Genomic DNA, 20521 nt, shown 5'->3' with positions numbered 1-20521 from the left:
TCGGGATCCTTTTCCTCCAGTAGAAGAAGAAGTCGGACGAAACATCAGCTGTGATTTAAAGCTTCAAGCTTTAAATCACTCTCGAGATAAGTCCAGCTGTTACTTGAATGAAATGCTGTTAATCAGGGTACTGTACTACTGCTTCCTGTCTTCCACTCTTTATTAATCAGCAGCTGCTTTTACAAAGAGGCCATATGAATGTTTCACTGCCTCGGCATGCAGAGACGTCCAGACAGTGTTATTTATATATATATTTATAATATTTTATATTATTTTCATACTTTAAATAATTCAATCACCAGCTTAAATGCACTAATAGTAAATTATATAACCTTGTGTGTCTTATAGTTAAACAGCTGCTTTATGGTGCATAGGATGTTTATATTTAAATGAATGAGATACTGACTCACCATGCAGTGTTTTGGAGACAGTATTATTTTATTTTTAATTTCTATCATTTGCACATTGTAAATAATCTAAATGCACTAGCAATATGTTATATAACCTGCACATGTTAACACTATGCACATCAGTTTTTGTCTCTTAAGGTGGAATTGTAATACTTGACATTCATTTCATTTCACGTGTATTTCCAACACTGACCAGCTAAAAAAAACAAAAACATATATTTTCTGGGCAAAAGGAAAAAGAAGACATCATCTCGCTCGTGCTTCTCTCAGGGCTGCGTTTACTAAGAAAGTAGAGATTTCCTCTTCACTTTATTTAGACGACTTCTGCAAAGCTGCTTCTGATTTTTACTCAACATCAGGATTTTATTTTTACCACTGAGGACTTTAACGTCACTCTCAGTTTGAATCAACATGAAACTCTCCCGGTTTAATCACCACAATGAAAGATTCAATTAGAGGATTTCTGGCTCTTAAGTTAAAAGTCGAGGCTGAAGTTAGACTACAACTCCCAAGATGCATTTAAGCAAAAACACTACTCCATGGCAACGATGGCCGAGGCTCATGGGTAATGTAGTCATATTAGCTCAAAACCTCATTTCCGCCCCTTGTTTGACATTAAATGATCATCTTGTATTATTTTCTCGTTACTTATCATCAACCAAGCATCTGTAGTTGTTTTCCTACTTTAAAATACACATTTATTTATTACGCTTTAACTCCTGTTAGTAAATGCAGCCCTCAGAGCTCACAAAATCACCTGATAGCATGTTTACATGTTTAAAAATGTATTTTAGGCCATTTTAACTCTTTATTTCTTTGTCTGATCAAACAAACTCTGGGACAAAAGTACAAAGAAGAAGAAGAAGTAGAAAAGGGAATTTTTTATATCATAGGGAAAACACAAGGGACCAATTAGGTGTTTACATAAGTGATAGACAATGAATGCTTCTGTCTTAGATGTTTGTTTTTTGGGTATTATCCAGTTTATAAAGCTAATAAACCAAAATCTGAAGCAAAAATGAATGAAAATGAATTTAAATCCAGTTGATTAAAGCTCCAAAACTGTCCGCAAATATTTCATTTTAGGTTTACAATGAAGGATCAAAGTAAACAGGAAGCTGTGCATTAATTACTTTGAGGAGAGGAAACACTGCCAGCAAACATTAGGGCTCATTTAAAGCACCAAAGCTTCATGTTTGCATTGTTAAACATTACAATCACTTCATATCTTTGATCATAATTCCTTTAAAAAGAAACAAAAATAAGAGGATATATCATTATTAGGTCAGCATTAAGGCTGAGTATCCACTAGTCCTGATACTCAACCCTGGTCACCAATAATAATGTCCAGCATGTTTTATCTTTAACATGAACGTTCTGGTCCAAGAGTGTCGGAGCAGGAAAAGAGCATCTGACTGTGAGACGAGAGCAAAAGAAACACTAATTTAATGCCAGTAAAAAAAATTTAAAAAGCACATGATGAGGTCAGTCGCTAAAAGTAGAAAAACTGTAGCTAAGATAAAATGGAAATATATATATATATATATAGATGGATTTATATTGAGCTTCTGCACTGCTGAGTTTCAGTTCATTATTTCTTTAATGACACTATTCTAAAACTACAGGGAATATATTTCTTTTTAAACCCTTTTTTTTACCTCACTGACTTCTACTGAAATTCAAGCTGTTATTTAAACTTTTTAAACTTGTGTGCCCTTCTCTCCTACGTTGTGTATATTTGCGTATCTTTATTTTCTATTATTATAAACTGAATATCAGAATTTTGGGCTATTTGCAACTATTTTCTTGCAGTTTAATTAATTTAGGTTAGGTACGTTTTATTTTTCCGATCATTTACAAAATAAATTCACAAGAAATTGCCATGAATAATTTCTTAAACAAAACATTTATGTCATCATTCTTTCTTTATCCCTTCATCTGTTTCTCTTTTATTCCCTTTTATTTTCTTTGACCGAAAAAAAGGTGTAGACAGAACCCTGAGCTTATTTTGTCTACACTTCATTAATTGAGGGAAAAAACTAGCTGGTTATAAATTATAATGAAAGTAAATGTTGATTGTAGCCTTATTTCTAAATAGATGCTTCTTATTATAAACTAGCCTGCAAACGTCTGGTACTTTCCACTCAGCTAACATCCGTCTTCTTGTTCAATGAGAATTATATTTACTAAAGGAAGCGTCCTCTCTCCGTCCTGCGTCATAAAGATCATTAAACATATCATGTCAACTGTCCGATAATGTGAAGAGGTCTCACTTTGTGTCATGATATCTGCTCAAAACCAAAATCTATTGAAAACATTTAACTTTAAGGTCAATCTTTCACATTTGTATGAGGTTTATAATGCACAGACAGACCATCAGATTGTTCTATGGTTACTATAGATACAGGTTGTGTTCTATGGTTGTTATAGATACAGATTGTTCTATGGTTGCTATAGATACAGGTTGTGCTAGTGTTTAAACACTGTAGAAGTCTGTAAAACATCACATTTAGGCTCAATGAGAGGAAAATAATCCATGTTTTATGTTGTCATGGCAACAAAGAGGAAGGAAAAGCAAAGACATTTTTTAAATAGCACTTTCTTGGTGGGTTAAGGGTTGAAATAGCTTGAATCACCTGCTTTTTTAAACATTAATAACCTCTTTTCTTCTAAAAGTAAACCCATTTAAAAGAAGCAGAATTAAGTATTTAGCCTCTTGTTTTAAATGTCGATGTTTATAGCAGCTTTAATGCGATCTAGAGCCCCAACGCCAAAAGTTTAGCTGGAGATACAAAAGGTTAAAGAAAGAAACGGTTTAAAAATCATAATCAGAAAATCAGAAATAACACTAAAGACTAAATTAAAACTTCTTTTCTAATCTACAGTATTACAATCATACAGCAGCTGTTTCTGCACTAACTACAGTAAGCGAACTGTAATAATCAATTTCTGGCTCGGAGGAGCAAAGACAACAGGAAGCAGGAAGTTAGCTAAATGGAAAGTACCAAAGTATAAAAACCCACTTTAACTGTAACAGTATTTCCCAAAGGTCACGAACTGAATTGTTATTTTAATCGAGCTACGTGAGGTTTAATCTATAATCTTATTAAGAAGCATTTGCAAAGTGACTAATCCAAGTATTTGTAATGTTTCAGTTCAGAAATTATGTAAATGTGAAAGGGTAAGTGATGGTTTGTTAGTGTCCATGTGGTTTAGTTTAAATTTAAAGGGTTAAAATGTGAAAATAAACGTATGTACTGTGGTTACACCATGTGACATTTTCAGGAGCATTCAGTCTTACTTTTGGTAAAAAATGGTGCAAATGTCATTTACAAATGATATAAAACCAACAAAAATACTAAATGTACATTTTAACAAACCTGATGCTGCTTTTATAACAATTTTAACATATTTTTAAATTGCTCACCAATCATCACTCTTATTTATCACTGACCCTTTCACAAGTTAACCACCAACTAGGAGAGTTAATTAACTAATCTTACCAAGAATCCAAGTATTAAGTAAATGTTTTAGTTAGAGCAGATGATTAAATGTGAATGTATAAATCTTCTATTTGCACTTTCAACAAGCCCAGTTTTAAGCTATTTTCCTGCATGAACAAACACTTTTATGACACTATTTTTTTTTTACATTTTCTACCTCCCAACTTTTTATCTTAGACTGTTGATTTAAAGCTTTTCATTTTCTCTTTAAACCACTTTAAATATATCTAATTAAAAATAATAAGCTGTGACTTTTAGCCAAGCAATAAGCACACTCTTTGTTCATAATAACCCAATATTAAACACATTTATAGCCCACAGTCATAATTAATAATATCTTCCTTTGTTTAATGGCGATAATTCAGTCATAATCTCGTGTTGGTGTCTATTTTAAATCAAACTAATCAAAACTATTTGAAGCTTTAATGCTCTTTTCCTGCTTTTACTTTGGACCTTTCACAGAAGTTTAATTTGAGCCATGTAAGAACACATATCCGCGTCATTATCGCACAAACTACTGACATCACGATTTCATCACCAGTTTTAGCCCTTAATATAGTAAAGTAGGAGTTCTCAGTCTAAAATCTCAGCTGATGGATAAATGTGTTTAAAATAATGTGAAGTGACCTTTTTAAACATTTTTTTATTTTTATTTTTTTTTACATATCCCTGTACTGTATCTTGTTCTCATTCATGTATAACTGTGATTAAATATTCACCTGCAGAGACAATGGCTGTAATGTTTAGAGCTTAACATACATGTGCAATCTTTTCTATATGTTGCTGCTTGTGTCATATCTGCTAAAAAAATGCAATTAAACACTTTTTTATTCCTTTTCTGCAAACTGTCTCATTTATTGAAAGCATGAAGAGCCTGAAACCTACGACGGAGTATAAGGGCCAGAGTAAGAGAATTTTGTTTTTGTGTGTGTGGCAATTCCCAGAATGAAGTCGTAACATTACTAGAATAAAGTCGTAACATTACTAGAATAAAGTCATAACATTACTAGAATAAAGTCGTAACATTACTAGAATAAAGTCATAACATTACTAGAATAAAGTCGTAACATTACTAGAATAAAGTCGTAACATTACTAGAATAAAGTCATAACATTACGAGAATAAAGTCGTAACATTACTAGAATGATGTCGTAACATTACTAGAATAAAGTCGTAACATTACTAGAATAAAGTCGTAACATTACTAGAATAAAGTCGTAACATTACTAGAATGAAGTCATAACATTACTAGAATAAAGTCGTAACATTACTAGAATAAAGTCATAACATTACTAGAATAAAGTCGTAACATTACTAGAATAAAGTCGTAACATTACTAGAATAAAGTCATAACATTACTAGAATAAAGTCATAACATTACTAGAATAAAGTCATAACATTACGAGAATAAAGTCGTAACATTACTAGAATGATGTCGTAACATTACTAGAATAAAGTCGTAACATTACTAGAATAAAGTCGTAACATTACTAGAATGAAGTCGTAACATTACTAGAATGAAGTCGTAACATTACTAGAATAAAGTCATAACATTACGAGAATAAAGTCGTAACATTACTAGAATAAAGTCGTAACATTACTAGAATAAAGTCGTAACATTACTAGAATGATGTCGTAACATTACTAGAATGATGTCGTAACATTACTAGAATAAAGTCGTAACATTACGAGAATAAAGTCGTAACATTACTAGAATGATGTCGTAACATTACTAGAATAAAGTCGTAACATTACTAGAATAAAGTCGTAACATTACTAGAATAAAGTCGTAACATTACTAGAATGAAGTCATAACATTACTAGAATAAAGTCGTAACATTACTAGAATAAAGTCGTAACATTACTAGAATAAAGTCGTAACATTACTAGAATAAAGTCGTAACATTACTAGAATAAAGTCATAACATTACTAGAATAAAGTCATAACATTACTAGAATAAAGTCATAACATTACGAGAATAAAGTCGTAACATTACTAGAATGATGTCGTAACATTACTAGAATAAAGTCGTAACATTACTAGAATAAAGTCGTAACATTACTAGAATGAAGTCGTAACATTACTAGAATGAAGTCGTAACATTACTAGAATAAAGTCATAACATTACGAGAATAAAGTCGTAACATTACTAGAATAAAGTCGTAACATTACTAGAATGATGTCGTAACATTACTAGAATAAAGTCGTAACATTACTAGAATGATGTCGTAACATTACTAGAATAAAGTCATAACATTACTAGAATAAAGTCGTAACATTACTAGAATAAAGTCGTAACATTACTAGAATGAAGTCGTAACATTACTAGAATAAAGTCGTAACATTACTAGAATAAAGTCGTAACATTACTAGAATAAAGTCGTAACATTACTAGAATAAAGTCATAACATTACTAGAATAAAGTCATAACATTACTAGAATAAAGTCATAACATTACGAGAATAAAGTCGTAACATTACTAGAATGATGTCGTAACATTACTAGAATAAAGTTGTAACATTACTAGAATAAAGTCGTAACATTACTAGAATGAAGTCGTAACATTACTAGAATAAAGTCGTAACATTACTAGAATGAAGTCGTAACATTACTAGAATAAAGTCATAACATTACGAGAATAAAGTCGTAATATTACGGAAATAAAGTTGTAATATTACAAAAATAAAGTCGTAATATTACTAGAATAAAGTCGTAATGGCCCCTAATAGTCTGTCGTAGTAACCAGAGTTGTGAAGGTTACTGTGGGAATATAATGTTACATATTACTAGTTACTCTATTTAAACTATTTCAGTTACTTCATCAAAGTAATGTAACTTATTACATTTGATGACTTTTCCAGCTGTTAGGGTAAATGTTCCCATTAAACACCAGAATCTAAGTGCAGCTGTGTTGTCATGGATACTAACATGATTTATAAGGAGATCATTTCTTATAAAGCGTCATTTATCTCTCATTGTAAAATGTATTCATTAGTTCATGTAGATTTTGGAATATAAAATAAAGATGTTTGATGAATAAAGTGAGTTTAATTGGTACTGTGACTCCATTTAAGCCCATGTGTGCTCCTAATAAACCCACATCATGATTTACTTACTAAATATATAGAAACATATTGATTTCAAAGAATTAAAAACAGCAATATATGTATTCAGTAACATGTTTCACTGCTCATCACATGGACTAACACGTCATATTCACACAGCCGCTACATGTTTTAAACCTTTATTAAAACATTGAAAAATAAAGTAAATCTGTGTTTTTTTCTGCCAACGTTTTTTTGCTAATTAAAATGTGCAAGATGATAAAAATTCAGAATAATGTGAAGTATGTGAGTTCGCATTCAAACTGAAGGATTGAAGGACTCAGATTAAAAAAAACAGGCAGTTTATCTGAAACACATTACAGAGTACAGTACATGTATTTGAGATACTTTACAAACATATTTACACTGCATTATTTATTTTTTGTTCATTTTTGGAGTACGAGAGAAAACAAAGTCTAAATTGAAATGGACTCAGAAGAGATTCATGTAGTGTTTTGGTTTGTTTTATGTTATTACAACACGTTTTTGGATCTTTCGGAAGTATAAAACTCTCTAAAATGTTGAAAAGTTCACTTGACGACTGATCCGGCTCAGATGGAAAAGTCTGCTGGTTTTATTCCCACACGGAGCGTCCCACGGTATTATACTGGGCCCCCCGAAACTTCCATGGAATCAGTCTGTCATGAATCTAATAAGCATTTCCTTCTTTGAACCGAGATAAAAGCCAAAAAGTGGATCTCTGGTTCAGATTTTGGAGCTGGCTGGTCCTTTCACCAGGCCTTGCTCTTTACGCATCACCGGCGCGTGAATGCTGCAATCCCGCGCCTCGCAAAATCCCGGCACGCCAGCGCCCCCGAGCATACCAGTAACACCCATCGGACCGGGGAAGCCGCGCGGACCTTGAGGACCCTCCATTCCGTTTTTGGGTTCTGCTGCGTGACCTGGAAAACCTGGAAGAAGGAATTATAGCATGGATCAGGATCAATTATGTTTGTTTTCTGTGTGTTCATGTGGTTTAGTTTAAATTTAAAGAGTTAAAATGTGAAAATAAACGTATGAATAACTTCACACATCCTTTTTTTGTGGACTCAGCATCAAATTTCTGCTTTTAATCCATTTTGAGAGAATATATTAGAGGATTATGATAAAAATGTCTAAGTGGTGTAACCATAAAAACTTTGTACCAAATAATTCAACTAGCGTAAAAACAGTAAATAGTCAATAAAACAGCATATCAACTAGTTTGGCATGATCTTACATTATAACTTCAATTATAACTTAATATTTAATATGTATCATTATTTTGTGGTTACACCATTTGACATTTTCTGGAGCATTCAGTCTTACTTTTGGTAAAAAATGGTGCAAATGACAAAACCAACAAAAATACTAAATGTACATTTTAACAAACCTGATGCTGCTTTTATAACTATTTTTTAACATATTTTTGAATCGCTCATCATCAACCCTGAGCAGCACACTGAAATCCAGATCACAGAGGTAACAGGATCTCAGCAGTGAACCTTTTTTTGCTAGCACTTCATTATAAGATATCATGGCAGCGGTGGGAGGATTATGGCAAAAATGTCTAAGTGGTGTAACCATAAATAACCTAGAGGTTGAAAGCTGGCTCTGCTCTGTTCTGTCAATGTGTTTCATGAATGTGAGTCACCAGAAGTACAGGTAGTGTGGCCGAGCGGTCTAAGGCGCTGGATTAAGGCTCCAGTCTCTCAGGAGGCGTGGGTTCAAATCCCACCACTGCCATATTATCTCTTAATGAAGTGCTAGCAGCCAAAGGTTCCTGGTACCTATGTGATCTGGATTCCAGTGATAAATAAGGGTTGGTAAGATGAGCAATTCAAAAATATGTTAAAATAGTTATAAAAGCAGCATCAGGTTTGTTAAAATGTACATTTAGTATTTTTGTTGGTTTTGTCATTTGCACCATTTTTTACCAAAAGTAAGACTGAATGCTCCTGAAAATGTCAAATGGTGTAACCACAAAAGAATGATAAATAATAAATTATGTTAATATTTAGAACAATTGTATTCCATTAGCTTTATTTAATATAAAAGTTATAATGTAAGATCATGCCAAACTAGTTGATATGCTGTTTTATTGACTATTTACTGTTTTTAAGCAAGGTTCAATTATTTGGTACAAAGTTTTTATGGTTACACCACTTAGACATTTTTGCCATAATCCTCTAATATATTCTCTCAAAATGGATTAAAAGCAGAAATTTGATGCTGAGTCCACAAAAAAGGATGTGTGCAAGTTATTCATACGTTTATTTTCACATTTTAACCCTTTAAATTTTACTAAAAACCCCCATCATTGACCCTTATACACATTACTGACGCTATTAAAACACAACATATAGATGCATATTTCTCTGTATATGCAGCTGTGTGTTGGTAAAGTTGACTTTGCATGCATGTAAAGACCAGAATGATAAAACTAGAAACGTCACATCTTCCTCTAATCTCTTCTCTAAACTTCCCAACATAAAAATTTTGCACAAACATAGAAACAAAGCTTCCTTCAATAGTTATTTTTCACAGTTTCACTTCCCTGTTTCAGATTCCTATGAAACCAGCAGCTCCTATATAACTGTGATGAGTCATTATGACACCGATCGATGACATCACCAGCTGCTGTCGTGTGATTAGTGCGTGATTGACCGTGTGGTGATGAGCGCTGACGTACCTCTGAAGCCTTGTGGTCCGTCCAGTCCCGGCAGACCCGTACCTGGATCACCTGCAACACCTTTAGGTCCTTTTTTACCTGTTGAGGAAAAAACACAAAGCTTCTGAGAAAAGATAGGACTCAAAAAAAAATGTCATTAATCTTTTACAGATAATAGATAGATAATAAAAGATAATAAAAGATAAAGGTCTTCCGTGGAAATCTCTTCACAAACTCCAACTTGTACAGAACGCAGCCGCTCGTATCATAACCAGAACTCCCTTTATTGAACACATCACTCCTGCCTTGCAGCAACTTCACTGGCTCCCTATCAAATCCCTCATTGACTTTAAGATTCTACTCCTCACATTCAAGATCCTTCACAACCTGGCACCATCATATCTCTCTGAACTTATTCACATCTACACACCTACTCGAACTCTCCGATCCTCCTCTGCCAACCAGCTCTTTGCTCCATCTGCCAACTTAACCACCATGGGGTCAAGAGCTTTCAGCCGATCTGCCCCCCGCCTATGGAACTCTCTCTCGCCTGACATTCACACTTCAGACTCTGTCTCCACCTTTAAATCCCGCCTGAAAACACACCTATTCAGAGTGGCCTACTCTATCTCCCATTAACTATGCAATCTTCATTCTTGTTTATTTATTATATTAATGCACTTTGAAGTCACGTTCATATTTATTATTCTTTATTCTTTATCTCTGCACTAAATGTTACCTGATTTATATTGTTTGATGTACTGTTGTTGTGTTATATGTGCCTTGTAAGGTGACCTTGAGTGCTTGAAAGGCGCCTTTAAATAAAATGCATTATTATTATTATTATTATTATAATTATCATTATAATAAAATTGTCACTTATTTCTTCTGTCTGGAGAGGATTTTTAAATATATAACAAATATCCAAGATCCAATTAAAACTATTAAACTCTAGCAGTCCATAGTGAAATATTAAAGGTGAAGAAAAGCCCACATGTAATAAAAGTAGGTGAGAGTTCAGTCATAGTAATCTGAAGAATAATATTAAGTAATTTGAGGACATGATTTAGTATTTTAGGGACATGAATAATCAATTTTAGGAGGAAAAGTAAATACCGTAAAAAAACCGGTGTATGAGACGCACCTTAAACAGCAGTAAAATACAGACAGAGGTTTGATCTGGATATGATTATAGGATGTAAAACGCTCCACACTAAGAACTATAACTATAACTGTAAAGATAATGATGTGAGCGTCCACACTATAAACTATAACGTCCTATAAACAGTGATGTTAAGCAGCTCTGCACACTCCACCTGTGCAGCTAATGAAAATAGACTATTGATGACCCGTTATTTAGGACGGAAAATTGATCAGAAGTATTTCAGACACTAGTTGCTGTGATGTTTCAGTATTTACAGTAGGGATGGCTCGATACAACTTATTCATGTCCGATACCGATACTGCAACTCGGAATATCTGCTGATACCGATATCAATCCGACACCTTCTTTTCTCCCCTGTTAACTTGTTAATAATACATATAGTGTGTATAGATGTACTTTGCTTAATATGGACATGTAAAAATACCATGTTCAAACTATTCTGCTCCCCTAAATGAAGAAATAAAATAGCCCATGATGTTCCTCAAGGTGTAAGCTCTTTTAAACTTCAAATCAGTGCAAACTGCAAACTTGGATGTTTCTTCTTTCACATATAAACCTCTGGGGTTGAACTGTATGTAAAACAAGCAACACTAAATGCAACATGGAGACATTATGCATATATGGGTTCCCAATCCGACTATTTTTCTGTATTATTTTATCATTATTAAGGCAAAATAACTCAATGTATGTCCATGGACATTATAATGAATAGGCTATAGGCTTAATATTAGTTTACATCCAGCGTGCTGCGTGGACTTCATTACATCTGCTGCACCGCTGCTACCACAATTATCAAATGCTAAGTTGTCTGTGACTGTGACCCTCATAAAAGTAATATTTTACAAATCTGCATTATATAAACTAACGAAATTCGTTAAAACAAGTCATTTGGCAACTTCTAATTCATTCAGTTACACTAAGTCTGTTCTATAGCTGCTCCACTGGAGAGGCTGCGAGCGTGAATGATCACTGGAGTAAAGAGTTGAATCAGTCCATCTTTTTTACACAAGTATCTGTAGTACTTTTGCCTCCTCTGCATACCACACAGGCAACTTTTCTCTTCCTTGCGTGCAAAGTAATTCCACACAGCTGACATAAGGGCGCTAGGCTAATTCACTGTCACGGCAGCAGCTGTGTTTCTGTTTACGGCATGTTGCACAAAGTTAAGTTGAGCCTTTGGGCTCAGGTATCGGATCGGACGGGCTATAGTTGTTTTTTTTAATGTCCGATCCTGAAATTTTGACCAATATTGGACTGATACCGATCCTGAGTATGGGATCGAGCCATCCCTACCCATCCCTGTACAGACCAAACTGACCCGACTGACAGCAGCAGATGTTGAAGCGCGATGTGTAAAAGTGCACAGATGAGCAGCTTTTATTGAGCCTGAACCTGAAGAATAAAAGATAAACTAACTTTGTTGCAGCTCTGATGAAGAGCTTTTAGGACTCAGTGAGCAAACAGCTACACACTGTATTAAATATGTAAAGTTACTGTAATCTTTTAAAAGGTTTAATAGAAACTCAGTCTAACCTGAACACAGTCTGAGTTAATATACCGGTCCAGTTCAGTTAAATATTACCAGACTATTAACCATTAATCTGACACAATATATGTTTTATTGTGTTTATAATAAAAGTAAATTGAGAAAGTTTAGGAGTATTTATATATGTGTTTATAAATGAATAACTGGTGCACTGGTGTTTTTCCCAGCATGAGATCCCTCAAAATAGACTGTGCCCTATATACCAGGTTTTACGGTAATTTGGTTATTTGACCGTACAAGTGATTAAACTGAACAATTTAAGGGAATGATTTAGTATTTTAAGGACATGAATGATCAGTTTTGTGTGTGTTAGTTTTTATTCTGCATATAAAAGCAATATAAAAGCCATAAAGTTAAGTAGTTGTTGTTACCTCGGTTACCCTGCGCTCCTTTGTCTCCCTCCAGTCCTCTGTCTCCCTGAACGCCTCGAGCTCCCTTTGCTCCGGCTTTTCCAGCTTTACCCTGAAAGACGGAGGCAGAAATAGAGTTAATAATTAATTAATAATGTGAATTAAATCAAGGTCAAATTTGAGCTTTAAAAACAGACTTTGACAGACTTTTCCTAAAGTGACCCACAGTATGCAAAAAATGCTGATATACATTTTTATATTTGCAAAATCAGCATTCAAACATGTTGTATTATTCATATATATATATATATCTATAAAACTGTTAACTGTGTATTTCCCTTTTTTCTCCATAAGACGTTTATTAATAACTAATGGGGGAAGGTATGACTGTGAACTGGTGTCGAGACGAATTATGAGTCACAATATGAACAGTTTTAAATGGTTAAAGAAGAAATATCACCAAAATATGTCCGTTACTCTCCTACACAGACGCAGAAAAGGTTCCATCGACATATATTTAACTGTTGGAAACTGTTCATAGTCTGACTCATGAGTCGTCTCGACACCAGTTCACTGTCATAAAATGTAGCTGTAGGAACAGGCACGTTCACGCATAGGGCCCTAGGGGTGCTTGAGCCCCTGGCCTTTTTGCTTCGTATTAAAAAGTGCCCTCTGTGTGTGTGTGTTTTTGTTTTTTTTGTTTTTAAATATCATTAATAAATTCCTGTTAGGAATGTAACAAAAAACGGCGGTACAAAAACTCTACTGTATTCTACTGTACCCATTTTCTTGTAATGCGGGGTTGTTGTGTGTGCTGAGCCTGCTGCTTTCTATTAGCACTTTATTTTTTAATTTTACATTAATTTCCATATTGTGTAAAGATCCGGGGAAAAAAATGAGCCCCTGCCCCTCTATAATCATGTGCACGTCCCTGTGTAGGAATAAGACACAGTAGGGTAAATAGAGTATAAAATACAGTATAAACTAGAGTAGGAATAAGAAAGTAGGGTAAATAGAGTATAAACTAGAATAGGAAACAGGCAGTAGGGTAAATAGAGTATAAACTAGAATAGGAAACAGGCAGTAGGGTAAATAGAGTATAAACTAGAATAGGAAACAGGCAGTAGGGTAAATAGAGTATAAACTAGAATAGGAAACAGGCAGTAGGGTAAATAGAATAGGAAACAGGCAGTAGGGTAAATAGAGTATAAAATAGAGTAGGACTAATATTTACAGGTTTCCCTGCCGGTCCCGGCGGCCCCTGGCCCCCCGGAGGCCCAATGAGTGTCCGGTTGTTGATGGGGCAGCCCTGCGAACACTTGGCCCGGATGGAGGAGGCGTACTGGGAGATCTGGGCCGTGACTACGCCTCTACAGAGCTGCAGGACCTGCTCATCAGTCAGACCGGGACCCTGCAACACACAAAACATTTGTTTATCTTCCCTCCATCTCTGCTACGACACACTCATCTTTTAATCCTGTAATGAGTCTTCAAATCAGGTTTAAAAGATCTGAGAAAAGCTGCAAGTAGGAAGAGTCATCTGGTGAGTCTTTGCTTTTTAATGTGATGTAGTTCATGCAACAGAAACAGTGTTTTAAAGTTTCTCTGCTCTCTTCTTTTTAACCCTCCTGTTGTCCTCGAGTCAAGGAAGGAAGGGAGGAAGGAAGGATGGAGGAAGGAAGGAAGAAGGAAGGAAAGGAGGGAGGAAGGTAGGAGAGAAGGACAGAGGAAAAAAGAGAGAATGAAGGAGGAAGGAAAGGAAGAAGGAAGGAAGGGAGAAAAGGAAAGAAGGAAGGAAAGGAGGAAGGAAGGAAGGAAGGAAGGAGGGAGGAAAGGAAAGAAGGAAGGAAGGACAGAGGAAAGAAGGAAGGGAGGAAGGTAGGAAAGAAAGACAGAGGAAAGAAAGAGAGAACGAGGGAGGGAGGAAAGAAGGAAGGGAGGAAGGAAAAAGGAAGGAAAGGAGGGAGGGAGGAAGGAAGGAAGGGAGGAAAGGAAAGGGAAAGGAAAGAAGGCAGAAAGGGGGATGGAGGAAGAATTAGAGGGGGTCAATTTGACCTGGGAGGATGACACGAGGGTTAAAAATGTGCTTAATGTTTCAGATTAACTTTAAAAGATCTTTAGAAACAAGAAGATTTCTAATTAAAGATCATTTTTTGGTGAAAGTTGAGGAACGAAAGAGTCATGTTGTGGGTTGATCGACGGGATTTTCTTCATATATTAGTGCTGTTCTCCTCGACAGTGGTTTTTACAGATTAATGATAACAACTACATGCAACTAATAACCCAAATGATTGGTTTCTTCCTGCTCAGTCTGCTCAGTCTGCTCACACAGCTTATAGTTCCTGTCAGATGTGCAGCAGAGCAAACAACATCTGGGGCTTTTTCACCCGTGTGGTTGATCTGCCGCTCGTCTTGTGGTCGATGCCGCCTGTCAATTCATTTTGAAAGTACTTTCCTACATTCTGCAGTCTCTCTCTTTTGTGTGTTTTTTTATTTCATGAGGTTGAGGCCTGGTTTTGTTTATTCATTTCACATCCTCCCTCACTTCTGAAGATGTGAAAATAAAATACCTGTGACTCAGTTTCTCGGTTTGTTGTGGTATTGTCTTTCTTTTTCTCAACCCAGCCAGCCTTGATGCCCATGTGGGTTCAATGTGGGTACTGAGTGGGCATGAGTAAATTTTGCAGGTCCCACATGGTTTCAGTAACATGTGACTGACTGTATGGCTGTAAGAGATGTAAGTGGGTGAAGCTACATGGATATAAACAGAGCAAATTGTATAGGTCCCACATGTGAAGCCCACGTGGGCCCCATAAAGGATGTAAGTGGGCTAAGCTACATAGATATAAATAGTGCAAATTGTTATTGTCCCACATGGTTCCAGTAACATGTGAAGCTGACTGTATGACTGTAAGAAATGTGAGTGGGCGAAGCTACATGGATATAAACAGGCCAAACTATTATTGGTCCCACATGTGAAGCCCATGTGGGCCCCATAAAGGATACAATTGTGCTGGCTAAATGAGTCCCACTTAAGGTCCATTCTGCTCCCATTTAGACCCCATACAATAATAATAATAATACTAACAATAAACTTTATTTATATGGGATCCTTTTAAACAATAAACACAAATGTTTTTAGTTGTTGTGTAAAGAGCCTTGAGATGACTTTTGTTGTGATTTGGCACTTTATAAATAAAGATTGAATGATTGATCTTTACGTCTCGAAAACACTCTAAAAAAAACATTTCTAGACATTTTATTAATATTAATTTCTTCCTCCCACATGGTTTTTGAGAAACTCAGTGAAAATAAACCAGCTGTTCACCTTTGACTCATTCAGTTTCTCGGCTTGTCATGTTATTGTGTTTTTATAAAGGTGACATAACGATATGATTGGTTTCCACATGTAGCTGCTCTTCATATTTTAGTCATTTCTGTTTAACTCAACCACCGTGTCCCAGCCTCTGCACAGTTTTAAGAACAAATTAAATTGATTAAAACCTCTTAAAGGAAAAATAATAATAATACCAGTGCTGAGACATCATAATAATGATAATGCAAAAGCAGGATTTTACTGTTGTAGTGGGTTGAAATAGAGCTGCAACTAATAATTAGTTTCATTATAGTTCAAACTTCTGATTATTTTTTGCTTTAATTAATAAGTTGATTGGTTGCCTATGTCAGAAAATAATGATACTAATGATAAATAACATCAACTAAACAAATATAATTACACTCAAATCAAATTTAACACCTTAACTCCTACAGATCCAGATATTTTAAGACATTTTTAAAACCCTGAATATGAAAAACTAAATTTAAGACATTTTAAACCTTTTAAGGATCCGAGGGAACCCTGGTTGTTATGATTTAAAGTGAAAATAAACCAGCTGTTCAGCTTTAACTCTACTTTTTAGATATTGTTTTTTAAGGTGGTATTCCTCCAGATGACACCCGGCCCCAGATGACACCCGGCCCCAGATGACACCCGGCTGGTACTCACAGTGGGACCTTGTGCTCCTTTGGGTCCTGGTCGGCCTTTGACTCCCGGGTCTCCGATGGCTCCTCGCTCTCCTCTGGTTCCTGGAACGCCGGGAGAACCGACGGGACCGGAGACGCCGTTACTACCGATCGCACCTTTGGGTCCACGCTGTCAGTATAAACAGACAATGATGTAGTCATGGTTACCCAAATGTAATATTTGTGTGTGTGGTGTGTGTGCGTGTGTATATATGTGTGTTTTTGTGTTTGTTTCTGTATGTGTGTGTGTGTGTGTGTGTGAGTGTGTGTGTTTGTTTGTGTGTGTGTGTGTGTGTGTGTGTGTGTTTGCGTGTGTGTGTGTTTGTGGGGGGGTGTTTGTGTGCGTTTGTGTATGTGTGTGTATATATGTACATGTGTTTGTGTATATATGTGTGTGTGGGTGTGTTTGTGTGTGTTGAATAAAATCACCTGTCCTTTGTCTCCATGGTTTGCTTTGCTTCCCTGAAAAGAGGAAACAAACAAACATCATTAAAATGTGTGGAAGGAAACAGGAAGTGAAAGGGAACAGGAAGTGAAAGGGAACATCCAGTTTCATCACCTGACTGTAAACTGTTTGTTTATTTAAATATTTTACCTTCTGTCCTTTGATGCCTTTGATGCCTTTCTTCCCTCCTGAGCCCTACAGGAAGAGAAGAAGAAGAAAACCCCACAACAAATACTTGAAAGAGGAAGTTCCTGGCATTTATTCTTCGAGCCCGCTCTAATGGTTTTATTGTAAACAAACGTAAAACAGGAAACTCAAGTAGGTGAAGGGGAAACCCGGCTGTGTTTTATTAATAACTCAGCAAATATTTACATGTGATGTATTTTTTACTACAACCACAACAGATGTTTGACCTGCAGGAGTTTTTATGGACAGCAGATAAAGATCAATGAGTTTTGATTAGGATCCAAAATCTCCGTCCTTCCTTCTTCATTAGTTCATCTTTTATTTATTCCCATGAAACAAAAGGAGCCATTAAAAGGCTGCAGCAGGATGGAAATAACACACAACACCTTCTGCCCTTTAATTATATTTGATTTAAACTCAGAAACAACAGAAACGAGAGCTCAGCAGTCGAGTGACTCACCTTTTCTCCGTCAGCTCCCGTCTCACCTTTGGCCCCCTACAGGAAAAACAAACAGTAATAAACTCCGTCATTCATAACATCAGCACACCTGATGATGCAATGGAACTTTACATTTACTGTGTAATGATACTATAAGAAAGTCTATATAACAGTAATGCACTTTGTAGTCACATTCATATTTATTCTTTAGCTTTGCACTAAATGTCTGATTTATATTGTTTGATGTACTGTTGTTGTGTTATATGAGCCTTGTAAGGTGACCTTAAGTGCTTTGAAAGGCGCCTTTAAATAAAATGCATTATTATTATTAGTAGTAGTAAATATAACTTAAAGCCTGTAGCTGATAACCACAAGCCTGAAGAATCAGTGTAGATTAAAAAAAAATGTTTTTAATAGATATTTATAAATGTAATTGATTTTATTCAATAATACTACTAATAATGATAATAATAATAATAATAATATACACAACTACACACTCACAAGCCATTAAAACACAATGAAAAAACAAAACAAAAATAAAATACAAAATAAAAAAAACGTATTATTATCATTAACAATATGAATAATTATTGTAATAATAATTAATAATAATCAATATTATTTTGATTATAGTTATTATTGTTTTTGTTATTATTAACTATATGAATAAATATTGCAATAATTAATCATTGAAATTAATATATTATTTTAATCATTTATATATTATTATATTACATATAATGTTTTTTGTGTGTTTGTTTTGTTTTTTATTTATTGTGTTTTAACGGCTTGGGTGTATCTTTATGTGTTGGCCCAGATGTTTGGAAACCCAATTAAAAAACATTTAATTAATCATTTTTTACAGTTTTTCAGGGCTGAAAAAATGATTAAAAAACCCAAAACATCTACAGTCAGTAACAGTAATTTAGACATCAGCTTTAACGTTAAATTGCTGACGGGTGTGAAGATACTGAACTGCAAACAAGACAAAACATTTTTATCTTATTATAAAAAAAGATTTGAGTCATTCAAGCTGTAATAAAGACCATAATAATCATTTAAACTCACATAAACTCAAACAGCTGACTTAAATGAGTAATGTCTGTAACAGTGACTCAGAGCTTTGTCTGCTCTTCATGTCTGACCAACGTCTCGCTGCTTATTTCTAGTTTTCTCTACATGAATGTGTCGTTGTGATAAATATAATAACCTTCAGATGATTCAGATTATGTATTAATTGTTGAGCGTCGGTCTAAATGAAGCTGCAGGTTAGATTTGGGTGTTAGTGTTGTGTGATCTCACTTTGGAGCCCTGCAGACCCTTTGGTCCCAGTTTCCCCGGTACTCCAGCGTCGCCTTGTTCTCCTCCAGACCCCTGTTGGAAGGACACAGCGAGATGAATCCACCAGGAAGGAAACAAACTGCAACTAATCCTTAACTACTCAAGTTACTGATTAAGTGTTTTCATCCTCTAAAACAAGGGGGTCAAACATGAGGCACGCGGGCCAGATACAGCCCACCGAGGGGTGCGATCCGGCCCACTTGCCATCCTGTGTTCTTTTCCTTCCTTCCATCTGTCCTTCCTGCCTTCCTTTTTTCCTTTCTTCCTTCCATCTGTCTTTCCTACCTTTCTTTTTTCCCTTTCTTCTGTCCTTCCTTTCTTCCTTCTGTCCTTCCTACTTTCCTTTTTTCCTTTCTTTGTTCCTTCCTTCCTTCTGTCTTTCCTACCTTCCTTTTTTCCCTTTCTTCCTTCCATCTGTCCTTCCTACCTTCCTTTTTTCCATTCTTTGTTCGTTCCTTCCTTCTGTCCCTTCCTACCTTCCTTTTTTCCCTTTCTTCCTTCCATCTGTCCTTCCTACCTTCCTTTTTTCCGTCCTTTGTTCGTTCCTTCCTGTCTTCCTTCTGTCCTTCCCACCTTCCTTTTTTCCCTTTCTTTGTTCGTTCCTTCCTTCTGTCCTTCCTGCCTTCCTTTTTTCCTTTCTTTCTTCCTTCTGTCCTTCCTGCCTTCCTTTTTTCCTTTCTTTCTTCCTTCTGTCCTTCCTCCCTTTCTTCCTTCCTTCTGTCCTTCCCACCTTCCTTTTTTCCCTTTCTTCTGTCCTTCCTTTCTTCCTTCTGTCCTTCCTTCCTTCTGTCCTTCCTACTTTCCTTTTTTCCTTTCTTTGTTCCTTCCTTCCTTCTGTCCTTCCTACCTTCCTTTTTTCCCTTTCTTCCTTCCTTCTGTCCTTCCTTCCATTTGTCCTTCCTCCCTTCCTTCCTTGCATCTGTCCCTCCTACCTTCCTTTTTTCCATTCTTTGTTCGTTCCTTCCTGTCTTCCTTCTGTCCTTCCTACCTTCCTTGTGCCCTTTCTTCGTTCCTTCCTTCCTTCTGTCCTACCTGCCTTCCTTTTTTCCTTTCTTTCTTCCTTCCTTCTGTCCTTCCCACCTTCCTTTTTCCCCTTTCTTCTGTCCTTCCTTCCTTCCTACTTTCCTTTTTTCTTTTCTTTGTTCCTTCCTTCCTTCTGTCCTTCCTACCTTCCTTTTTTCCCTTTCTTCCTTCCATTTGTCCTTCCTCCCTTCCTTCCTTCCATCTGTCCTTCCTACCTTCCTTTTTTCCATTCTTTGTTCCTTCCTTCCTTTCTTCCTTCCATCTGTCCTTCCTCCCTTCCTTTTTTCCATTCTTTGTTCCTTCCTTCCTGTCTTCCTTCCATCTGTCCTTCC

General features: G+C 35.7%; 1 protein-coding gene and 1 non-coding gene across 2 annotated transcripts in view; one reads left to right on the top strand and one right to left on the bottom strand.

Annotated features, from left to right (window-relative positions):
• Positions 1-7723: 7723 nt before the first annotated feature.
• The window catches only part of zgc:113232 (uncharacterized protein LOC541546 homolog), a 47649-nt gene continuing 34851 nt past the window's right edge, over positions 7724-20521 (bottom strand). Inside the window, exons 18-26 of the mRNA XM_053327488.1 lie at positions 19128-19199; positions 17844-17879; positions 17348-17392; positions 17182-17214; positions 16736-16882; positions 13964-14140; positions 12751-12841; positions 9690-9767; positions 7724-7929 (exon numbers count right to left, since the gene is read on the bottom strand). Coding sequence (XP_053183463.1) covers positions 7724-7929; positions 9690-9767; positions 12751-12841; positions 13964-14140; positions 16736-16882; positions 17182-17214; positions 17348-17392; positions 17844-17879; positions 19128-19199 — 885 coding nt within the window. The remainder of the gene's footprint in view (positions 7930-9689; positions 9768-12750; positions 12842-13963; positions 14141-16735; positions 16883-17181; positions 17215-17347; positions 17393-17843; positions 17880-19127; positions 19200-20521) is intronic.
• Positions 8662-8743, top strand: trnal-aag (transfer RNA leucine (anticodon AAG)). Its single transcript has one exon. It is a non-coding gene; the product is annotated as a tRNA-Leu (tRNA).

The sequence above is a fragment of the Scomber japonicus genome, chromosome 10 (assembly GCF_027409825.1).
Source record: "Scomber japonicus isolate fScoJap1 chromosome 10, fScoJap1.pri, whole genome shotgun sequence".
NCBI classification, from domain to species: domain Eukaryota; kingdom Metazoa; phylum Chordata; class Actinopteri; order Scombriformes; family Scombridae; genus Scomber; species Scomber japonicus.
Note: the sequence above shows the minus strand (reverse complement) of the source record. Positions and strands in the feature narration are given on the sequence as shown.